We start from the raw sequence: 23,487 nt of genomic DNA, 5'->3' as shown, positions 1-23,487 counted from the left end.
GAGTCGAGCCAAGCGGCGGGAATTGCAGGAACTGCTCGCTGAGCTGAAGGAAACGAAAAACGAAATTGCCTACCTCAGGAGGGAAGTATCAATTAACATCGATTGGTTATCGTTCAGTCTTCAAAAAATCGTCGTAGCCATTCAACCCTGTTGTTTTCTTTTATAGCTCCGTCAAAGAGAGGACCAGATACGGTCTTCTACTAGGCTTGAGAACGCCATACGGGAAAAGTAGGCTGCGGGTGCGGTCGGTGACTCCCGCGGGTAGATCTTAGTCGATTACAATATCGGTTTGACGTGGTCCACGTCACGTGGAGCATACATCGTTACGACGTCGTCATAGACTACGGCTCGTAGTCTAAGTCACGTAGCTGAGCCCTGGTCGCTCGTATGGTTATTCAACGCAATCTCTGTCGGAGTGTATCACCAGGTATACTGTGGCAACCACGATGCGTACCGAAATGCAGTCGTTGCAGAGAATCCTCAACGAACAGCATAGAGTGAGTCGAGGAATCGTTCATGCGTTTTCAGAGTTTCTGCTTCTGTTATTGCGAGCTTCATCGTTTGTGACGTTTGGATCTTACCCTGCCTTCGCAAAGGTTCTCCATTCGAATGCAGCCGCTGGAAACGAAAGCGGTGCCCTCCAGTCTGAAATCCAGGGAGCTCGTCAGAGGCAACACGTAATGACACCGCAGTGCTTAGGTGATGTCCTTAGGCTGTCGTCCTTGGGCGTTTCAGAAACTGCGGATTATGGCTAGAGACTTAGAGCTCGAACTCAGAACCAAACACCGGAAGTGTACTGACATGGCCTTGAGGCTGCGTGAAGCACAGAACAACCGCAGCCCAGTCTATCACGTGCTTGAGAGAGGTCGATGATGACTGATTCTTCTTCGTGACTACCATTCGCGTCAAACAGATACGCTCTGCGAAGACTTGGCTGATGAGGTAACTGCGCTGGATGCTCAGGTCATATAGATCTCGGCGATCGCTCTTCAATGTAGCGATCAGATTCAGAGTCTTCGGGAGACACGGGATAGAATCAATACACAGGGGAGTATCGAACAAGCTCGAGCAGCCAAGCAAGCACGAGACATGCAGCAGGAGATGAAGCGTCAAAATTCAGCCGCTGTGGACCGGGAGAAGTCTGCGGAAGTGGGTGCGATATCGGTTCTAGGATGACAAAAATCGCTAGGAGTGAACTAGGTTTCAAGAATGCCACAAGGCTTGACTATCGAATCAATGTTCATGAGGAGCTGAGACGGTCTCGCTCGATGTGTAGCTTTTTGTCAGTTGGCTTATGAGCACCTGTGCAAGCTACAGCAACATCTTCGAGATACTTTCCCAGCTTAGCGTGTCGCATACTCGATGTATCACTTTCGGAGTCAAGAACGTTACTGTAGCGTATGGAGTGGGATCGGAACGCAACGCAATAGTGAGGCTATAACACCGAGGCTCACTAACACTAGACATATGTGGCTGCTACTACAATGAGAGAGAGAGGTACATAATGCAAAGAACGGGGCCAGATATAATACCTAAACTTCAAAAAAGGTTGAAATGATGAGAAAAAGTTACGATTACTGTGAAGCAGACGATATAGAACCCCTGCAGCTCTAACATATGCAAAAGTGACGACATCGCACGGGATACGCTGAGAGACGCACAGGGAGAGAAGTGAACCGCCGGAACAGGGTCTACACGGCACACAGAATACAGCTGCGGTTGGTCTAGAGCAGGAAGACATCGCTATAGTTTCCAGTTCATACAGTTACTGTATTACAGTAGACCATGCTCGCTGCAAGACGAACTGAGGTAGAGATCCAAGAGCAGAAACTGATCAAATCCAAGCATTTCGCGTTTACAAATCATGTACTATTTGACATATAGTCAGAAGTATTGCTGTTACATATCGTTCTGCATGCCTATACTCTCCCTACTGGAAGAGGATCTCGCTGATCGCGTAGAAGACATAACTCTCCGGCACATTCAAGGATATGTAAGCAAGAACGAGGTCATCGCGTTGGCAGTATGGAGGCGCCAAAGATTCCAACGCAAGTCCGACACGCGAACTTCCTAGTTTCATCGTCACATGGTACGTTCGCAGTTGGAGCAACTCCGGTGATAGTAATTCTAACATATTGGAGTTAGGAAACAAAACTGTGACGTCATCGCCAAGTGAGAAGAGACAACAGACATTGACTGTGGTGCGTGGGATCCGAACAATAACGCTTTCGAGGACAGAGGCACACAAAACACGCTATCAGTCCGAATGATCAAGGAACCTAGCGGGTGATAGCGGGCTTCTTCTGTGGTTGAAGTCTGCAACGACGTCCTCTGGTTATTGACGTTATCGGATTGGTTAATCGATGGTTAAAGTCAAGCTAGAGATGATTACTAGGGAATATTGGTATCATGCCCCCTACGGCACGAGCTGAAGTGTTGGTGCTATCGGATTGGTTAGTCGAGTGTGGATGGAAGATAATTCAAGACGATGTGAGGTACGTGTATTTCTGTCTTCTTCGTGATAAGTGGATCTGTCCCTTATTTTGCGATAGCTATGGAGTATCTTTAGCCTAGCGTGAGACAATTCTTGCATTATTTATCATTACAAGTTAAGTCTCTACATAGTCCTCTTGGTATCGTGTTCATCCAACAAGTCAACTCTCCATGGAGCTCCACGATGGGTCTGGTCTTCCGTCCTTAGCGGCGCGTTGTGATGATTTGCGTTCTAAGACGACGGGGCTCCGCCGACAGCAAGGAAAGCTCCATTCTCAGTTAGAGGCTACTGAAGAATCTCTAGTAAAGATGGTCTCAAGCAGATCGTAGCTGTTGCGGGTGATGATAATGATCCGCCTGTGCTGAACCTTGAAGGTAGAGGTTCTCTACTAGAGAACGTAAGTCTGAAGAAGAGCTGGTGAGGCTGATTAATCCTTGATTGAGGAAGATCTTTGAGAGTGTTTGACCCAACGCTCAGTACAAACATCTGTTACGAAGGCTAAAAAAAGGAGTAAGAAGTCTGGTGGTCAAGAACTGGCTGAACTGCTAATCCATGATGATGACGGTGATGATGGTGATTCGTCGTCCTCGTTATCTTCAACTTCCCTTTCATTGGTACCTTAGGTACCAATCGGTACCGTACCAAGTCATATATCCTCTTGTAGATTTGTTCGTGGTCGGGGACGCCAGGCATATGCTCCGATGCCACCAGTTGAGTATTACTCTGGCAGAGATCGTAGAAGGCAGACTAGACTTTCTTCTGAGGCCGTTGATAAGATTCGGTTCCCCAAGCTCACTGGCCGCTTCCGCTTGATGTCTCATTTGAGTGCCTCTGGTCGTTTATTGGTGGAAGCCGGTGGTGGTATTCATATGGATGAAAAGAAGTTTGTTTCGGCTATGCTTTTTTGGCTACGGTCGAGGACAAAGAAGTGAAGGAATCTGCTCAACAAGAAGTTGGTGATAATTGCTATGATTGGGAACCTCTTATTGATTCCGAATCAATGAGAAGTTGCCAATCATAGTCGACGAATCAATGATTCGTCGGTTAAGCAGTTTTGTCGAAAAGTTCGATGGTGCTCGACATTGTGATGCTTTCAAACGAGTCAAAAACGTTCACATGGCTACTCAAGAGCATCATGACTATAGCGAGACTATTAAGAATGAGCTCCTTTCGTACGCCAAGACGGCATTGTCGTCTACTGCACGGTAATGTTGTCCAACCGTTCGGAGGCGGAGAGCCTTAGAGAGGAGACTACTGGATCATTGTCACGTTTGATCTCCTAGTCACCAGTGCTCTCGATCCTTCCAAATGGTTGCAGGGTGTACTTATCTTCCACCGAACAGGGATCGGTATCATGACATGATGCTTCCGAATTGCATTATCAAACCAGCCAGAGCCAGTCCGGCGACTCAGCATCGTTGTGCTGGTTAGCTCTGTGGGTCACGGACTGTGACGGCCAATACCGATCTTGTGCCGTCACTTTTCAACGATTCAAGTTGAATCATTCAACGGCGTTGAATCATTCAACGCCGTTGGTGCCTGCTCTGACAGCTGCGTGTTCGTGATCCTCCATGCCTGGAAGCCGTCTGCTCTGCGGGAAACAATCATGTGCGGAGCCTTCGTTCAGTATGAAATGCGCGGCTAGTTCAAGACATTCCCGTGATGGGCAGGAGAAGTTCAGCCTATGGCTACAGATATAGTTCAAGCCATCTGCGATAACTTCCTGCGGGACTTGGAGAGATGTAGATCACAGCTTATTGCCTCGTCGCGGCACTTGACTATAGTCAACGTAGTTCATATTTCAGCAGATGTAACGGTGAGCCTGTTTGCGTTCTCAATGGATGCGCAAACAATTTGGATCTCAATTTAGACCCTGTAGCTCTGCAAAGTCTAAAAAGTATCAAGACCATCAATTATGCCAAACATTGGGTGAGAAAAATCAAGTAAACGGAGAGAATTGTAGGAGTTAGCCGGACACGAGCAAGCCTTGTGACCATTCAGTGAATTCACCTCGAGAGAAAAATGCAGCCAACGCAGTATGGACCACACAAAGGGTAGCAGTTACTGCAATACAGTGTAGGTATCCTGATTGGGCCTCTCTTCTCATCTTCTCTATAAAGGCAGTCTCACACAAACTGGTTGCGGAAAGCAATCAAAGGGGAGAAAGGAAAGAGATCGAGAGCTTATGAACCGAAACACGTTGGATTGCTCCGAGTACGAGCTATGCTGTTATTCTCCTCAGTGACTTACTGACAAAGAATTGTTCGAGGAGTGCTGAGGATAATTGAGTCATCCTGGCTCGGCATGCATCATGCCACATTGGAGAGAGGCCACCTCTATCCAATGTGGCATTCTTATACATGATGTATAAGACATGACATGTACATTTGGTTGGATGATGAGTGCGAATCATTTATATCATTCTGGCTAAATGTCTTCTCGAAATTATGAATCCCATGTTGTCGGGAATGGGATGTCGGGTAAGTTCCCGGCTATAGGCTCTATCGTTAACCTATAGGCAAACACGATGCCAATTTGACGACAAGATGATAACAATGTTAACAATGAACAATCATAACATCGAATATGAACCAACAAAGAAACCCATCCCGAAGGAACCTGGGGCCTGGGAGCCGAATACGATAGGAGAAGAACTTGATGGCTGTCTCTCTTCAAGAGAGTCTCTTGGTCTAGTGTCATTCAGGATAGTATCCTGAGGATAGACTCAAAGATTGCAGGTTGTTACACACAAAGGTTCCCCCAGGAGCGTTGTTGCGGTGGGGAGATGTTGCACTTGAAATTCTGTCCCACTCTTGAATCTCATCGCACTTGCCTTTCAGAAAGGAAGACGGGCATCTACTCGGCATCTTCGGCAACAACTTCGGCATCCGACTTGCCTTTCGGACCTACATGACCCCAATATTATCTTATCTATGCCCGCCAGGGGCCCTATCGTATGACCAATCAAGTAACGTTGGATGTGCTGAACGACGATCTCGACAACTATCCAGAAATTCAACTATCAACATTCGAATTCATAGAGACGATAGGTATGCAGAATCATATCAATTTGATATTATCAAAGCCTAACGCGTAATTAGAGAGATCGTCAGACTCCGACGGTCACAGGCTCACACGAACTATCATTAAAGGCAAACGATGAATCAAGCAAGTAATCGACAACAACACAATATGTGGTCGTTAAAAGGTACCCAATATCTCTACTACGCCGAACTAAACTAATCCAAAATGGAACAAAGGCTGGTAAAGCTCGTGTCCCCAAATATGGCGCTTGTGGCCGAGGAAATAAACGATCATTGATCGAACAGAGTTTCAATCATTTTGTCCTTCTCTATGACCTCACAGCCTCCAAACCATTCGCTCCTCTCATTTGCGACTATGAAGTATAGGAGCATCTGCTGGTGCAACTCGTCGACGACCTCCAAATAGGATATCTCTTTTCTGTTGTTCAACCGTTCGGAGGCGGAGAGCCTCAGAGAGGAGGCCACTGGATCATTGTCACGTTTGATCTCCTAGTCCCCAGTGCTCTCGATCCTTCCAAATGGTTTCAGGGTGTACTGATCCCCCACCGAACGGGGATCAGTATCATAACATGATGCTTCCAAATTGCATTATCAAATTAGCTAGAGCCAGTCCGGCGACTCAGCATCGTTGTGCTGGTTTAACCAGCCTGGTTAGCTCTGTGACGGCCAATACCGATCTTGTGTTTGCTTGTCGGGCCCGAAGACTAACAAGTGGTCTATGGCCATCCCGGATGGCCCATCCGGGATCAATGCGTCACACAAACCTTCGCGTCATCACCTCATACATATGCGACCTTCTGATCTCACAGAAAGAGTCTATAAGTGCAATGAATTTTTAAGGAATCTTAATTATAGTCAACGTAGTTCATATATCAGCAGAAGTAACGGTGAGCCTGCTTGCGTTCTCAATGGATGCGAAAACAATTCGGATCTCAATTGAGACCCTGTATCTCTGGCCCAGAGCCTCTGGGAAATCTAAGAAATATCAAGACCATCAAACATGCAAAACATTGGGTGAGAGAAAATCAAGTACAAGGAGAAAATTGTAGGAGTTAGCCGAACATGAGCGAGACTTGTGACCATTCAGTGAATTCACCTCGGGAAAAAATGCAGCCAACGCAGTAAGGACTACACAAAGGGTAGTAGTTACTACAATACAGTATAAGTATCTCGATTGCTCCTCTTTTCCCATCTTCTCTATGCAAGGAGTCTCACACAACCAGGTTGTGACAACCTGGTTGCGGAAAGCAATCAAAGGGGAAGAGGAGAGGGATTGAAAGCTTATGAACCGAAACACGTTGGATTCCTCCGAATACCAGCTATGCTGTTATTCTCCTCAGTGAGTTGTACGAGGAGTGCTAATAATAATAGAGGCATCGAGGCTCGGCATGCATGTATAAAACATACAATGTACATTGGGTTGTGCGATAAGTCAGAATCATCCATATCGTATTTCCCATATGCCTTCTCGAAATTATGAATCCCATGGTGTCGGGAATGAGCGATGAATGAAATGTCGGGTTAGTTCCCAGCTATAGGCTCTATCGTTAACCTATATGGCGAGCACGACGCCAATTAGACAACACAAGATGTTCACATCGATGATGGCTGTCTCCCGTTGGTCTAGTGTCATTCAGGTCCTGAATCTCAGGATACTATCCTGGGGATAGACTCCTGAGGAGTGCCGCTTGTTACACACGAACGTTCCCCCAGGAGCGTTGTTGAGGTGGGGAGATGCTGCACATGAAATTCTGTCCCACTCTTAAATTCTTGTTGTACTTGCCTTTCTCCCAGGGAGACTTGAGTGCACTTGAGTCATAAAACTTGCGTTAGGTTAGGGCCTAACCTAACGCAAGTTTTATGATTTCTTCATTGCTGGCACGTTAAAAACTGCTCATACACGAGTCTTGCTGAGTTGTCTCGTTTCCCAGCTGAGAGGGGTGGATTCAACAGCGAGTTGTTTCAATTCATTTTGACCTTCTGTGTTCTAACTTACAACACAAACGACACCAATGCCAAGTAGAGCAACGGCATGTCATGACGCCATAAACGCAGACACAATCAAATGTCCACCTGGTGCAATTAACCACTTTTAGCTCCGCCGATCAGTCTGGAAGAGGTAAAATCATTACTCACCTCAGCTGTCTCAATTCTGGTCCAGAAAGTTGCCACCACTCACCATCATCGATGTCGAACTCATCGAGGGCCATCCATTCAACGAACTCGTCGAATTCCAAGGAGCCAGATCCGTCCGCGTCAATGATGACCCATTTGGCCTGAGTGGTGTCCGCTGCCTATCCTGTTCGGGCTTTCAAGATAATGACTATTGCGAAAACTCTTCGTAATAGTCGTTACGTTTGATAATGACATGCTTTTCGCTTTAATTTCGAATCACTAATAATTAATGATTAATTCTCAAGCTCTTGCCGAAAACAGTGACCGCGTGACGTGCTAATCTAGCAAACGAGTTTGATGAATGATAGATTCAATTATGTTCATTCCTCAGAGAAGTCGCATTACAGGACTATCTATCGGGTTAATATCAGAGTCGTATACAGACTCTACGACTCTGATAATAGCTTACGGCAGGACTAGACTCTCTAACCCTTGGTATTCCTTTTGAATAAATATGTAGTGATAAATTATCTACACATTCCATCGAAATTCAGCAGACGCTTTCTTCCTGGCTGGAAGCTCCTGCCCTCCTCAGACATTCTAACGACACTCACCTCAAATTCCTCGTCAGTGATATCCGGACACAACTCCTCAGCCAACCCACGAACGGCAGATTTGGATAAGGACTGATGAACGTCATCCCAAAAATACTCTTCCATATCGCGCCTACTTGTGGGTTCTCAGGATAATCGTCGCGCCCTTCTGGCATCAACGTTCCAAACTGTTCTAGCAACCATTCAAGGCGAATTATGCTTATATTGTATCTACTGTGCGTATTGAAGTGACCTGTGATAGTCCTCGGCTGCTCTCACCTGTCCGATAGCTCTTTCATAGAAGGTTTGCGCTTTCCTCCCGGAGCGGTGCTCTGCCGTCCACCACAGCTTTCCAGGACAGAATCTGTAGAGGAGACATGGGGATTCGAATATCGTATTTGCAAGAAGCGACGAAGTACACACCTCTGTTGGCCCCCTCAGTTTCCTCATCTTTTCCAGCAAGTGCAACTCGCAGCACATGATCGTCCGCTCCAGGGCTAGGATGCAGATCTCTGGTTAAACTGAGCATCCACGAGACACAGCCGCTAGAGATGTTGTTGATAGTCGAATGTATTCAAAACATCGATATCTGCTTCGTTCATGCCCTCAACATGCAAACCTAGTCTGTTTTGCTATACCGCAGAGTGGCTGGAGCAAGGCGCCGCGACACCGTGAAATATTCCACCATGAAATATTTCAGTCACCCTGCTATACCGCATACCACATCGAGTGTCGTCACTTACGCCACTCTCCGTTTCAGGGCAACGAATTCCTTGCGATCCATCATCTTCTCAAGGCTCTCCGCGTCTACCACTCCGTCCTCACATTGGCAAGCCAGAAGGCGTTGCAGTAGCGCCCATTGCTGCACACAAACTGCCGTCCTGAAGGGCCAAACTCAGTTGTTTCGATCGGACGAACTAGCAGGAATCGCGACTAAAGCATACGGGAGAGAGAGCCAGACGTGTCTCTTCATTTAAAGGGTGAGCATTCCTCACCATTTCGCGTCACCAACGTCTGGGACAGCAGCCAGCTCAGCAGGGCAGCAATTTGGGTCTCTTTGTAATCCAGCTTTCTCCATGAGAGCACAGATTAGCTCAACATGGCTACCTCTAGAGGGCACCTAGCGTGAACGAAGTTCAGTCGAAAATGGCGTAAAAGTTTCGTCACCTCATCGTCGGCTTCCTCGTCTTCTGCGAGTTCATCGCCTGTGAGGATGAAGTCTTCATCGAGTATTTTCCGAATTTCCTCATTTTCTGACAACTCGTCGCAGAGGTTATTGAATCTGATAAGAAGAGCATCGCCTCTCAGTGAAAGCCCCTACCCAAACTGCATACAATTAATGTACACTATCGATAAAGTATAGTGTATTGCACTACAGTACAGTAAAAATAACTATAGTGACTATAGGACCACATCGGCTGTGTAGAAGGGCAGTTGAGAATTGCTTCAACGAGAACAGCCACGAGTTGACTCGACGAGCACTCACGAGCTCATTTTCTCGCCAAATGAGCATCCCCTCGGACGGGGTTTCACCATACTTCGAACTTATGAATTTCGCGAGTTCAACCCGAGGGGAATTTAAGACTCTTGGAGACAATATCGAATACCCCAGTCACACGCTTAGTCTAATGACTGAGCCTCACAAAGGTAGTTAAGTAGCACAGATAGGTATGCAGGACTCACTCCGCTTCTTCACGATCCTCGTCAGCACGTACGGCAGCAACAATTGCTATCTCTTCCTTTTCTACTTTCTTTGCTTTCTGTTCCTGAGAATCGAAAGTATACATCCCCATCGCATCTTGGCTAAAAAAACTATAGCGCGCTACAGGAAGGCAGAAGCGGTTGACCATATCACAGTAGTCGATCAAGGCACATGCGAGAACAGTTATGTCGGTGACCTATACGGGTATTGGACTGTTTTCGTCTTACTTGAGCAGCCTTATGGTGTTTACGGGCTTCCGCGCGGACGAACGCCGTCCATTTCAAAGGCACGCCTCCTGCAGGACATCGAACTCATGCTCGTGACGAAGACGAGGAACTTGATGTTGATTCTCATGGCACAATGACCGCAGTGTGTTCAGCATACTCAAGGTAAATGATGACTATTCTCGCAGCTACAACAACTACTAGAAATTCCCACCTACTGATATGGACCATTCGGAACGAACTTGGAGGCTCTCGGTCATTTGAATTCGAGTGGATTCCCACCTTCTCCTCTGGGCGGTCCAGCGAACCAACTCCAGAACTCCGCGAAATCGATAGAGTCCTTCCCGGTGAAGTTGTTGATGATGTTCTTGCTACTGCAGTACTCGGCGCTGACAAGCTCGCCACCGAGGCAAGCTAGTTCGTCTAGAACTGCTACGACTCTTGGGAGGGCGCTTATGCGGACTTGTCTTCTGGAAGAGAAGCCGTTGAAAACACGTCGCACTAGATTCTCGCGACGATGTATCTGTGATGAACGATCGCGTGATATATTTTCATCTTCGTTTTTCATGAATAGTATTATACCCGTCTTAATGAGTTATTCGGAACTCATGAAGAGACCTCCATCAAACGTCCGGCGACTATACGATATCAACATCATATGATGCGCCCACTGCAGCCATTATGAGTTTTCATTATAAGTATTGTCATAAAGAATACGTTTTATTTTTGATATATCTTCTTATTATTTATAATTATATAAGGTGGAACTTAATATATTTTTTCATTTAACATATCTAGGTCTACAAGTTCTCTTCATGAACTAGTCACTATCACTGTGCGATTTACGACGGTTTCTCACCTCTCGACGGCCCCGTTCAATGTCCACCCACGCAGAGAATTGTTTCAACTCTCTTTCTCGCTGTATTCCATCTCTTTCAAGAGTGCCACTATTAGGTTTGTTACGAAGTAGATACTGAGCTAGCCAAGCTAGCGGACAGAATCTGTTGCGGACTACCGGGTCTGCGTCCTCTCGGAAGTGGAGGCGTTCAACCTGGACGAACGAGAGCATTCAATGAACGACTTGTGAAACGATTATAAAATTGATTCTCCCACGGAAAATGGGACCAAAGTTGATTTAGAGTATATCGTATCGATCGCACCTTTTGAATTTTTTTGAAGACTCCCGACGGAAATTGAGAAATATTGTCATCATGATATCTCTGTGCGAGCGTTTCAAGAGCTGCACCGTCACCAAGGGAAGAGTAGAGGTGGACATGTGTGGTGCTGAAGCACCCACCTCGAGTGAAAGCGTTGCTAGCGCCCTAGCTAGAATCGGCCATAGGGCCTCTAGCAAGTAAATGTCATAATCAGTATTCGTTGTGGAAGGCAGTAGGAGCTCATCGAAGAAGCTTCGGTCGAGTATGATATCGTCCTCGACCGATTTAATGGAGGGCAGCCTTCGTTGGTCTTGAGAGACTGGGATCACCATAACTGGGGGAACTAATACGATTCATGCGATATCCAATGCAGTTGGACCGGACCGCTCCCAGAATCCAAATTTACACGTTAAATTCAATTCCGGTATCGCTCTTGAAGCTCAGCAGAGGTCTATTGAATACACCGAGTTTAATTATGCTCGAACTGGACCAACCTTGAGATTGTCAGCAAACTTCGAAGGTGCGCTTTTCACTTCGCGCTCGCCATTATAATCGATAATCACATGGTCACGATATGAAAGTTCTGAGAAAATTTTGGGGAATTCGTATTGGTCTCTGTACATTTATACCCGAATTCGTATTGGTTTCTGTACATTTATGCCCGAAGTCGTATTAGTTTCTGTACATTTATACCCGAGTTCGTATTGGTTTCTGTACATTTATATCCGAATTCGTATGTCAACAGTATAAAACAGGTTTCTGTATAGTGAAGGTAACTTGCTGATATGCACTACTCCTCTTAGAAGTAGGAGATCGCTTTGTTGCCTTCTAGTAGGGCCTCCGGCAGACACCCTCATCGCGCGGCTCTTCAATTCGGAGAGAGGGAAGGCTCAGGGTAAGCCTCCTACCCATGTTGGGGATGTTACCTCCGGAGGGAACAGTTGAGGAGGAAATGTTTCTGAACTTTTCCAAAACGGTAACATTTTGTAGCTTAGAAAAATCTGATCATTATAAGTTCTACGGATAAGAGAAATTTCGATAAGTATGATCATACTCGATCACGAACAGTTACAGGGTGTAGGCGAGGCACGCTGTTCATATTACTGTTGGGCGATCGAAACAGAACACACTATGCAGGGCGATAGTAAGTAATCGCGATTTGTGATATCGCGTACATGTGTTTTTCTGTGCATTTCGAGGCGTCAAAAGGCGCTGAGCATACGGTTGTGTACACATTCATGCAGAAGTCGAGAAATACTTTCTAACGATATGTGATAAGAAGTTCTGCGAAAAAAATGTTCAATTTCTCCTGAGATGAGCTCAATACTTTTCTCAACAATCATGGGAGTTTATGTACGATTTGGGAGAATTTACGAGGAGTGTCTAGAAACTAACAAAAAATTTTCAAAGTTTTCCTCAGAGTTTTCATATTGTCACCAACACATGTGGTTGATGAACGTGTGCAAATTTATTTCCACACTGCTTCTAGGTGTCATAACTCATCAGCTGTGAAAAGTTTCGGGGAAGGGCGGCACCCTGAAAATTTTCAGATCAGATTTTACTGTTTCTTTGGTTACTCTCCTTATGTGTGGCATATGCCTTCACATAATCGACACATGCGCAAGTTCGATCCCGGCATCCTACAAATTCGAAAACCACTCAGCTTCTGCCAAACTCCCCGAGATGGACGACCTCCTTCGCTGTCGCGGCCCTGATCGTTTCAGGAGTCGGCGGGCTCATTACGGTGATACCACTATGGAATTCAAATCTGCGGTTTTACACATGCGCGGCTCGCAAGGTGCGGTGCAGCAACCATACTGTACTGACGACCACATCCTCCTGTGGAACGGTGAGCTCTTCAATGACGAGCTCAACGGGCCCAGCAGAAGCGACACTATTGAGGTTTTTGATAGGCTGTGCGCAACTGAGGAACCGATCATCGCTTTGGAAGCTCTGAAAGGACCATTCGCGTTCGTATATTACGATGCGAGGCGGGGGGAGATCTGGTTTGGCCGTGATAGACTCGGCAGAAGGTCTTTGCTGTTATCTAATGATACCGAAAATGGTCTGACGATAGCCTCTGTTGGGAGTATTGGTGGAAAATTTGAGGTTGCTGAGGTTCCGGCTGAAGGTAGCGTGTACTGCCTTGATTTGAAGAGCCGTCGAATTCGGGAAGTCCCCTACCCTACTGGAGTTCCCTTTAGAAAGGAAGCCTTCTGGAACACCAACACGACCGACACCGGAACGCCAGAAGAGTTTCTGGTAGTTTTACGGCGAGCGGTGGCTCGTCGTGTCCGCATGTTGGACCATCCTGGACCTATTGGTATCTTGTTTTCGGGTGGTGTCGATTCGACGACTCTCGCCGCGCTCGCCCTAGAGGAGTCGGACAGGCAAGTTGATCTCCTTACTGCTAGTGTAGATGGAAGGGACTCGCCCGATCTGAGGACAGCCCTGGTCAGCTATCAGCGCCTAGCGGAGGTCTACGGACGTGCGAGAGTGCGGCTGATATTGTGTGGAATTGACGCGAGTGATAAGGGTATGTATGATCGAGTGATGGGTCTAAGCAGCCCTGAAGTGACGCATATGGACGTGAACATATCAGCAGCGTTATGGACGGCAGCTCGGGGGGAAGGGGTGCTCGTTGAGCCCGAGCAATGCGGAAATGACGAGTTCCGTCGGGCTGTGTTGAGGGAAGAGAACGAGGCCTCAGCGGAGTGTAGGCGGATGGCTGTGCATTCGGAGCCGGTAAGGAAGAAGTGTTCGAGTGATGGTTGCTCTAGAGTGGCTAAGGAGAGCTGCATTCGAGGAATGTGTAAGTTCTGTTGTCGTAGAAAGGCTGACGAGGGAGCTTCGCCTTATTGCCGCACGCACAAGGCGGGGGAGCTACTTCGGAATGGCGAAGTAGATCGCGTTCCACTCCCGCTGGTCCTCACCAGTGCTGCTCCTAGAGGAGCGTTGGTTCGATCGGAGGCTCGAGTGCTGTTGGTCGGCCATGGTGCGGATGAGGTCCTGGGTGGTTATGCTCGGTATCGGACCAGCGAACTCAGAGGAGGCCTCGATGGGAGGAGGCGAGAGATGCTCAGAGATCTGCATCGGCTTTGGCGACGGAACCTTGGGAGGGACGATCGAGTTATGAGTGATCATGCTCGAGAGCCCCGGCACCCCTATCTGGATGAGGACCTCCTCAACTGGATCGGCCGCCACCGACTATGTGATAGTAATGTGGAGACGAAACCGTTGTTGCGTGGTGCGTTGAGATTAATCGCGGGGGGAGCGTTGGGGGACTTGGCAGGATTTAGGAAAAGGGCTATACAGTTCGGCACGAGAATCGCTAAGGTTAACAACGTGGCTCATTTTGGCAGCAACAGACAGGGAAATGGCGAACGGAAGTTCAGCGGGTTGTGAGATTAGATGGTAGAAGCTATCATGATCGAGAGCAGGGGAAGGCGGCGCCAGGGATGCCCGGAAAACGGTGGTTGGATATGGACAGCTTATTTCTCGTCAATGATGTGGCTGCTTCGCGTTGGTCAATTTTGGTGGGAATATTCGCCGCTTTGCTGAAGGCAATTTTGCAAAGTACGAGCTCGCCTGAAATCGTTTGGGCTGAGGGCTACCAGGCAGTCATCTATCTGTTGGGTTGTGGCGGTGTGAGGGGGTGAGTTCCTGATGAGAGAGTTAACAGCAGAGGTGTTGCTCATTGATATCAGTGGTCCTATCGAACCAGGCGGAAGTTTGTAAGGCTACTGCTGACGATGCTACCACCGAAACACATGTACTCTTCGTAGATTTTCAATATAGTGTGCGGGTGAACATCTGTTGAGTTGTAGTTTGGGTGGTGGTGTATACGAAGTCTTCTATGGAGTACATCATTCGAGACCAGAATTATAACAAAGAGTGGTTCGAGTGTGAAATCGTTGGTGTTCTGTAATGTCACATCTCGGTGACGGTAACGAGTCGGGATTTTACGGCTGCTACTTGTTACAGAGCGAAGCGTCACCAAATGTTGGCTATATCGGATTTACAGTTAACCCTCGGAGAAGGTGAGCCTTGAACCATAGCATTCGTGTAAATCGGTTGTCCTATGGTCGGCCTGTGTCTGTGACCGATTTGATACCTGGAAGGGTGGATTGATATATCGCTACGCCCTTGATGGCTTGTAGTTGTTGGAGTTCATTCGGTCAGGATTCGACAGCACAACGGGGAGCTGAATAATGGAGGAGCACATCGGACGAAGCGGCACAGGCCTTGGAAGATGTTGTTGGTTTGCTATGGATTTAGCAGTCAAGTTCAGGTAAGAAAAAAGTCACTACCCGGATTTGAACCGGGGTTGTCACGGCCACAACGTGACGTCCTAACCACTAGACGATAGCGACTTGAAATATAACATTAGAGGGGACATACAAGAAGATTACTATCACCGACTCCTTGGCATGTGGTGTTAATGCATGTTCCAGTGTCGTTCAGGCATTACAGTTCGAGTGGACGTGGCAGCATCCCAGGTTATCACGACTCACTCGAGAAGGTCTAGCCAACATAGGTGAATCACCCGGCAGTGCTGCTTGCCCGAGTGGATCCTTCCGGATTGGCTGATCCTCCTCTCATCAGGTAAAGGCCTGACCAAGCGTGGGCGTCAGAGGACCAATAACGTCCATGACAGCCTTGCACTGGTCATCGGCATGCTTCACTTACCTCCATGGTCCCGCATGCCGCTCGTGCTCAACGTCCTCGAGCCCGGGGTGGCTAGCGCTGTAGAAACTAAAGTAGCGGAGTTCAGGGCTGCGAGAGGTAAGAGTGCGGCGGGACGCGTTCCTTTGCAGTTCGTCTCCCCATAGGTGAAGCGGCCTCGAGCGCATGTTTCCGGATAGAACACTTACCTATAGAAGTTCTCCATCGAACTCATGTTGCAGGGAGTTCCCAGGTGAGATTTTTCCGTGACCATGGAGTCTGCCAACGTGGAGTGGGAGGATACTCTTACGGGACGCTGATCAAACCACATTAGCTGGGATTGGAGCTTCTAAGAATCTTCATCCTCAGGCGCTCGTAGACGAGGCAGACAGTCGCAATCATTGTTGCTGTGTCTGCATGCAAGCCTTCACGGTGGGGGTCACCAAACGAGCGGTATGTTTGTCCTGTCGGACTTCTTCACACATCACATGCATCGCTTCTGAAGGATGCTGTGATCCTACTGGATCCCCGGTGCTTGATGCAGAAGACCGACTTATCCCGGACTTTGTGAGTAAGACTGCCGCCTCAGACTATCAATACGGAGATATTACTACTCATATAATATGTATCCCTGCATTAAGGACGTTATTTTACAATATTAAATCATCGTTAACGTTCCGTAACTGTCTCGAGTCTGATCTGTAGTTTGACATAGCGTCGCTGCTTTCAGAATGCCCTGTTTGCGACGATGTCTCCAAATGGGGTGATCTACTCCGTACAGTAGGAGTCTATCAAAGACAGCCCGAGACTCTTGGCAGCAGCGATGAGGAAGATGAGAACGACCTGGACGAGAACGAATTTGAGATTGAGGAATCTTCGATGGATGTAAGCGATGTCTTCTGCATGAAATGTTATAGCACAAATACCCTACCCGGGGATCGAACCCGGAATCTCCACCTTAGGAGGGTGGCGCCTTATCCATTGGGCCAGCAGGGCGATGGTTCATCTGATCACGACAGACGTTATACTATCCATTCTTTGCAGGTGTCGCCTGACAGATTCCCATAGATCATAAATACATCAATATCAAGCCAGCTAGCTGTCCTGCCAAGGCGATCAAAATAAAAGTGTTCACTCTGATTCTTTGTGTTGTGTACAAGTGAACAATCGGTAACTTCGGGTTACGCAACGAGCGACATATCTATCTATTGTGGCCACTCATCGAGGTCTACTACTGAATGGATCAAATTCGAATCTCACGTTACAGATGAAGTCATATAGATAGATTACAGCCACTACAGCAAGTCATTGTGGATCTTTTATGCGCCCTGTTACTGACCCGGCTCAGGCAAGTAGTGATTCTGCGACTCGACGTCGCGTGGTCAACAGCTCCCGAACACAGAGTTGATTCATGCACTTAGTCTTTAAGTAGTGATCGTCAGAGGACGTACCCTCCCACAACCATGAAAAAACTGTCAACGCGACTACCGTGATGCTGATCCTAGAGACTGTATATCCCAAAACTAACCATGACAAAAAGACAAACGAATATATGATAACAACTCCCTCAAAGAGCGTGACCAGCTCGACATCCAGCCGATGGCCATCACATCTTGGAAGTGCCAGCAGAGCGGCTTAGGGGCCTAGCAAGGGTCATCCCGCGGAGTTGAGTGAAGAATCTCCTCTGTGGTGGCTTCTCTTCAACCCCACAGGATGCCTCTGAGGAGTTCGACAGTGTTCTGGTTTGGGGAAGAGCTGGGCCTGAAATTGCAAGGATACATCGATGATGATGATGATGATGCTAGGCGACCATGAACATACACTCTTTTATGGACTGCAGCAGAGCCAAGAGCTCATGCATCTTCTCGAATACAACGTGGAGACTCTTACCATTCACCACTAGGCATCTGCAAGTCAAGAAAAACAGCATGCGATCGATTTACTCTTTCCTCGATCGACTTCAATCCAATACGCAGGAGCTACGATATAGAACAAATCAGGGGCATTCTGCAATATGAACTCAAAATAGCCAGACCTATCACCGAGCAGTTTCTTATACCATCGATCGAGTCATATAGTACATATATAACAGTATGCGTGTATACATATACGTAATATACGCTACACCTGAACACAACGTATACGTATACAGTCCGGTCAAAAAATGTCCGCAGCCGTTAAAAGTAAGAACAAAGGGATGATCCCGAGCTCATTAGACCAGGCATTCGTAGGGCCATCAAGAGCTTAAATGCTTCAGATCAGCTCTGGACATTTTTCGACCGGACTGTAGTGCACACAGCTGAACGATGAGGCTCCAGACAGGGCAGTTCACACTCTCCCCACTCGAGTAGTGAAGTGGCGTATGTGCTCACCCTCGTTTTTCCATTCCTCGAACTGCCTTCTTTGCGAAGTCAAAAGAGCACGCCTCCAAATACACACACTTGCCCTCCGCGAACATATCCTTAGCCAAAGTCGATGCTGACGAGACCAGTTCATTGAGAGTAGCAGACCAAGGCCTTCCGTGGCTGCATGCAAGAAGAGCTACGATCCACCAGCACTCCACGACTGGTCCTATGAGGGACACCGCGAAGTCTTTGAGCTCAGCGGACTCTATAGCGGTTTCGTGTGGGTTGACCAGGGGAATGCATTCTAGTAGTAGTTCCTCGCGAAGGAAGGCCAGCTTGTTGGGATCACCACCAGCTAAGACTAGACAGGCCTCGTGACCGAGACGGTAGATTAGCTGATTGCGATAGTAGCTGAGTAGAAGTGTGGCGAACAGCGGGTTGGTAGGACATACCGAGTATCTGATCAGTAAGGCGCTCACTATAGCTACACAGAAGACTCAAATCTAGCAATGGTATGGACGGGGATGACGACAGTACATTCCGATGAGAATCACGAGGTGTTGTGGAGAAGGTTATATCAACAAATCAGGTAATCAAGGTCTCTACTCAACGATTCAGCAATGGCACCCAGTGATCGATCGATCCTCATCTGCTTTCGACAGTATTAAAGTGATTGTGAAACTTTCACAGTGAAAGTATTATTCCATCGGAGAATAAGTCAATAACCGAGCTCACTTCACTTCACCGGTCTCCTCCTCGGGCGCAGATATGACGACATGATCGACGTAGAGGGAAGCCACGCGGGAGACAGCTGAGGAGGTCTGAGAGGATACACCTAAACGTCATCACTGAGGGTCGAACCCACGCCCTCTCACATTGTTGTCGTCGAGTATAACCGTTACACCATTTTTCCTCAATATACCACAGAGCCATCTCACTTTCTCCACCATCACAGGGTGACTTACAGCAGGCGACGAGTCGTGTCGTTTCCACAGCAAAATTGCAGCCACCTAAACTCGACCTCTCTCGCCCACCCAAGGCCTCCAAAGACCGACCAAGTGAGTGGTGTGAATAGGCATGTTGGCATCCAAACGATCAGCCACTTCCTCAGCGAGTTGTTGAAATGGAGTGGTATAATATTGATGACACTTCAGCCCGGAAGGAGGAGAGTGTTTACCTATGAGCGACTCACTGCGAGCCGTGTATGAAAATATGCATATTGTAAATGAAATTTGCGGAAATTCTCATTGGTTTCTGTACATACTACTTTTATAACTAGCTTTGGAAACTCCTGAACTCAGATGAGGAAAGCGAACTCCACTGCCCACTTTTCTGATCGTCCTTCCAACGTTTTACAACATCGCTGACTCGAATCGGTTGAGGATCGATGTGAACCGTCAAAGTTCCAAAGTTCATAGATAAATAACGTAGTGCTCTGCAAGGATAAGAGTGCGGCAAACACTGCGGTTGAACTATGCCTACGAAACGGTTCGGGCGAGGCTTTCAGCGACCTTGGCTCGGCCTTCCAGCTCGGTGGCGAGGGAGTCTACCTCCATCACTCTGGAGTAACCGATAGAAATCGGCACGAGATAAACATCCTCTTCATCTGAGCGAGATATGCTGGACTTGAACCGCAATGGTGATTTCTCTATACAGTATGGCTATGAAGATTCTGGTTGGAGTTCACTAAATTGTGGTACACGAAATAAAAAAAGGTGTTTTCAACGCACTCAGTGTACTAGACTTACTACTTAGCCCTCACCTATAAAGTTAGCCATCGAGGTAGCGTTCATCGCATTATGAACAGCAGATTCCGTAGCAAATCTCAGAAGGCCAACCTTGGGAGGGCGGATCATCGTCCCACTTCTAGAGCGAGCTCCTTCGATGAACATCTCAACACACCCTGAATAAGGGAGTTGTTAACAGCGTGGTAAGAATTGCACATGAGTTGGTGACAATATGAAAATTCTAGGAGGAAATTTTTGAGGAATTCTTGCCGGTTTCTGTACACTTCTAACCCAGTTAGTCTACGAACTCCCATGATTAGTGAGGAAACTCATGTACTCAGCCGAGGAAAGCGAAGATGTATTTCAACACTTGTTATTAATGAGAAGTAGAGTATGAGGAGGCGACCGATGATCACCTTGCTCCTCGAGGATGACCTGTATGTAGGTCTTGAAAACAATCGAGTACAGAGGATGAGTCTCGCTGTTAAAAGATCTTTTCATAAAGAATGCACCTACATTCGGACCAACATAACAACACATTCGAAATATTATCATCCGATGTAGTCTAGCTGGTTAGGATTCGTGGCTCTCACCCACGCGACCGGGGTTCGAGTCCCCGCATCGGAAATTTTTCTCACCTGAATGCTGCAGTATCTTCCATATTCCCACGATGGAAAAGAAGTTATCTCCGGTAGCAATAAAAGGTAGCCGAATGTCGGCACTGAAACAAAACCAACGACCGAGTAGACCTCCTCCATACTGCATCCAAAGCAGCTTTGAAATCTTCACTCGACATGACTCAGTTGCATCACATAAAATTCCACTCGGAGTTTGAATATAAGCTTATGTGATACAATTGAGTAATTTTGAATTCCAAACGCTCTTACTAGTCTACCGCAATTGTGATTCCCTATGGCCTTCAAAAGTCAGTCGATGCTACTATCTGACATTCCGACCAATAGAACAACTCTTTTCGAATCGACTAACACAAGACTCAAGATTCTCCTAGGCCTTTACCACCCAAAGAGCAACTCGAGCACACGTTACCGCTATCCTTACTAGAAGCAAATGTAGCTGAGAACTAGGAAATCGATATAGCTCCTATGCGTCGGTAGTAGGAGCACCTTGGCACCACGTTTATTCAGCCTGCAACAGAAAAATGCCTCCAGTGGGAATCGAACCCGGGTCTCCTACTCTTTCAGCTTCTCCAGACCATCGTGGTTGACAAGTACTCTGTCGTATATCGAAACGAATACGCGATGCAATACGATGACAAATGCTCGTAAGATGTCACTCCTCTGGTTGCCCATAATACGGTCCTGCCAATACACAAAAGTACCGTGAAATTTTTTTCACGAAAATCGATTGCGAACAAGTTCCATATAATGAATTTACATAAGAGAGGCTCATATCACCAGTGTTGGAATATATATTCGCATCCCTCAACTGAGCTCGGGGGTTTCCTCAGAAATTACAGTAGTTTATATACTAATTTGTATAACAAACGTACACAAACCAGCGAAAACTTCTCAAAATTTTCATATTGTCATCATCATCACCAACACATGTAGTTGATGACCATGTGCATATCCCTTTCCCCCCACATTTTCATATTGTCATCATCACCAACACATGTAGTTGATGACCATGTGCATATCCCTTTCCCCCCACATTTTCATATTGTCATCATCACCAACACATGTAGTTGATGACCATGTGCATATCCCTTTCCCCCCACATTTTCATATTGTCATCATCATCACCAACACATGTAGTTGATGATGACCATGTGCATATCCCTTTCCCCCCATTTTCATATTGTCATCATCATCACCAACACATGTAGTTGATGACCATGTGCATATCCCTTCCCCCCACACATATTACAAATTTGAGATTCCAAGTCATTGCGTTGGGAAAGTTACCCCTTCACACGTATTTTCGTTATCGGGATCGCGCGTACTATACCACATCGAAAATGAGCAGGAAAACTTCAAAATCCAATAAGAAATTATTATTCCAATCTTCGAAATCTTCTTAAAATTGCTACTTTAATCATTCGTTAAAAACACCGAATGCAATCCCATTGCGAAACCGTGGCATTTTCCAGTTTTAACATGTGTGAAAATTTCAACGACTATCGTCGAACAAATCGTACAATTTTCACAACCACCAAAATTATGATATCAGTCTGCTAAAAATTCAACCAGCACCGACGCATTCGACCGACGCTGATGCGAGCGAGTTCAAAATGCAGCGTGGAAAAGCATGCACATGCTCAACTACATATGTTGGTGACAATATGAAAATTCTGAGGTCGAATTCGTATGTTAGTAGTAAGGAAACATCTGCGCGAACGTACATAGTACATTCCTCGAACACTATACATACATACATAGTGTGTTGAATATACTATATATGTATAGAATACACATATATGCTATGTTCAAGGAACATAGTATATTCCTCGAACACTTGCCGTACCAGCATCGCCGCCGCCTCAGCCTTCAACTTTTTGCTGTGAGTAGCATCCTGAACAGCTTTCGAGTTCATCACCAAAGCCTTCACTCGATTCATATCAGGCATATAATACGATACTGCTTCCTTTCGAAGTGCCTACAACCATCTCAAAATTACCGCGCGCCACAAAATTAGCCCACAAAGTTGAGCACTCCTCCATGCTTCCACTTTGCGTCCGACAACACATCAGTGTAACGTAGTGCTTGCTGCATCGTCAGACTCCTCCCCAACGATGAGTGAACATCATCCAAGACCTCCGCTCCGCCATTTTCGATCAAACCAAGACAATGGAGGAGGTAGTTGTGAACATGAATGCCGCGTGCATCTTGACAGATCTCCGGTGCTATCAACTCTAACGAGGAACTGCATACCTAAGAATATAATAAGTGGATCGGACAACACGATACCATACGAGGCGACATAAGTATTTAAAGATTTTGATAAAATGGAAAATTGATGGTACCTCGTTCGACGACTGAGCCCTGCGGAGAATAGCGCCGCTCTGTCGACCATCAGCAGCAGATGCGCGCCCGCCCGAGTGATCGATTATCAATCTGCGTAACTTCCCCCATTGAAGCAGTGGAGATGCCAACGCTAGAGCATATACTTGCGGACCCTCACCACTAACCTGATGAAAAAATACCTCCACCACGAATTGAACCCACAACCTTCCCTACCTCAACCGAGCCGCTTACGCATTCGACTGCAACACTGACAACAACCCTAGCAGCCAGATCCGCTGGGGTGATCAAGATCTCCGCTTTCGGATCAGTCTTCCGACCATCCAACGATGGCAACAACGAAATGACCATCAAATCTCCCACGGCCTTTCCAACAATCGCCCTTCTATCTTCTCTCAACCCTTGAGACACTTTCGACCGCTCCCCCACCGAACTGAACA

The 23,487-nt window shown here is 46.9% G+C and overlaps 6 protein-coding genes and 3 non-coding genes across 9 annotated transcripts; 5 read left to right on the top strand and 4 right to left on the bottom strand.

Moving 5' to 3' along the window:
• Positions 1-216: 216 nt before the first annotated feature.
• Positions 217-1,383, top strand: Pmar_PMAR029379 (hypothetical protein; the record flags this gene model as incomplete). The annotated part of the gene is made up of 5 exons (XM_002782459.1): positions 217-228; positions 428-497; positions 597-865; positions 914-1,149; positions 1,288-1,383. Coding segments are annotated over 3 exons (240 nt in total), but the record flags the coding sequence as incomplete, so codon positions are not given.
• A 1,812-nt stretch (positions 1,384-3,195) lies between these two features.
• Pmar_PMAR029378 (hypothetical protein) lies at positions 3,196-3,426 on the top strand (the record flags this gene model as incomplete). Its single annotated transcript, XM_002782458.1, has 1 exon — positions 3,196-3,426. One exon carries the CDS (start codon positions 3,196-3,198, stop codon positions 3,424-3,426), a length of 231 nt encoding a protein of 76 aa, XP_002782504.1.
• Positions 3,427-13,111: 9,685 nt separating this feature from the next.
• Pmar_PMAR029377 (asparagine synthetase, putative) lies at positions 13,112-14,734 on the top strand (the record flags this gene model as incomplete). Its single annotated transcript, XM_002782457.1, has 1 exon — positions 13,112-14,734. One exon carries the CDS (start codon positions 13,112-13,114, stop codon positions 14,732-14,734), a length of 1,623 nt encoding a protein of 540 aa, XP_002782503.1.
• A 522-nt stretch (positions 14,735-15,256) lies between these two features.
• Pmar_PMAR029376 (conserved hypothetical protein) lies at positions 15,257-17,062 on the top strand (the record flags this gene model as incomplete). Its single annotated transcript, XM_002782456.1, has 8 exons — positions 15,257-15,369; positions 15,512-15,620; positions 15,794-15,866; positions 15,935-16,114; positions 16,162-16,247; positions 16,364-16,565; positions 16,725-16,879; positions 17,039-17,062. 8 exons carry the CDS (start codon positions 15,257-15,259, stop codon positions 17,060-17,062), a joined length of 942 nt encoding a protein of 313 aa, XP_002782502.1.
• Positions 15,631-15,702, bottom strand: Pmar_PMAR029375. The gene has a single exon. It is a non-coding gene; the product is annotated as a tRNA-His (tRNA).
• Positions 16,918-16,990, bottom strand: Pmar_PMAR029374. Its single transcript has one exon. It is a non-coding gene; the product is annotated as a tRNA-Arg (tRNA).
• A 458-nt stretch (positions 17,063-17,520) lies between the features above and the next one.
• On the bottom strand, positions 17,521-22,652 carry Pmar_PMAR029372 (Dihydroxyacetone phosphate acyltransferase, putative; the record flags this gene model as incomplete). Its single annotated transcript, XM_002782455.1, has 14 exons — positions 17,521-17,755; positions 17,816-17,901; positions 18,367-18,798; positions 19,075-19,160; positions 19,215-19,349; positions 19,395-19,516; positions 19,668-19,774; positions 19,822-19,945; positions 20,102-20,242; positions 20,483-20,578; positions 20,705-20,787; positions 21,126-21,212; positions 21,261-21,385; positions 22,551-22,652. The coding sequence occupies 14 exons, from the start codon at positions 22,650-22,652 to the stop codon at positions 17,601-17,603; spliced, it is 1,881 nt and encodes a 626-aa protein (XP_002782501.1). The 3' UTR covers positions 17,521-17,600.
• On the top strand, positions 20,621-20,693 carry Pmar_PMAR029373. Its single transcript has one exon. It is a non-coding gene; the product is annotated as a tRNA-Glu (tRNA).
• Positions 22,653-22,726: 74 nt separating the features above from the next.
• Pmar_PMAR029371 (hypothetical protein) lies at positions 22,727-22,957 on the bottom strand (the record flags this gene model as incomplete). Its single annotated transcript, XM_002782454.1, has 1 exon — positions 22,727-22,957. A coding segment is annotated over one exon (231 nt), but the record flags the coding sequence as incomplete, so codon positions are not given.
• Positions 22,958-23,487: the final 530 nt, after the last annotated feature.

Source organism: Perkinsus marinus (genome assembly GCF_000006405.1).
Source record: "Perkinsus marinus ATCC 50983 genomic scaffold scf_1104296939758, whole genome shotgun sequence".
NCBI classification, from domain to species: domain Eukaryota; phylum Perkinsozoa; order Perkinsida; family Perkinsidae; genus Perkinsus; species Perkinsus marinus.
This window is presented reverse-complemented; position numbering and strand designations above follow the sequence as displayed.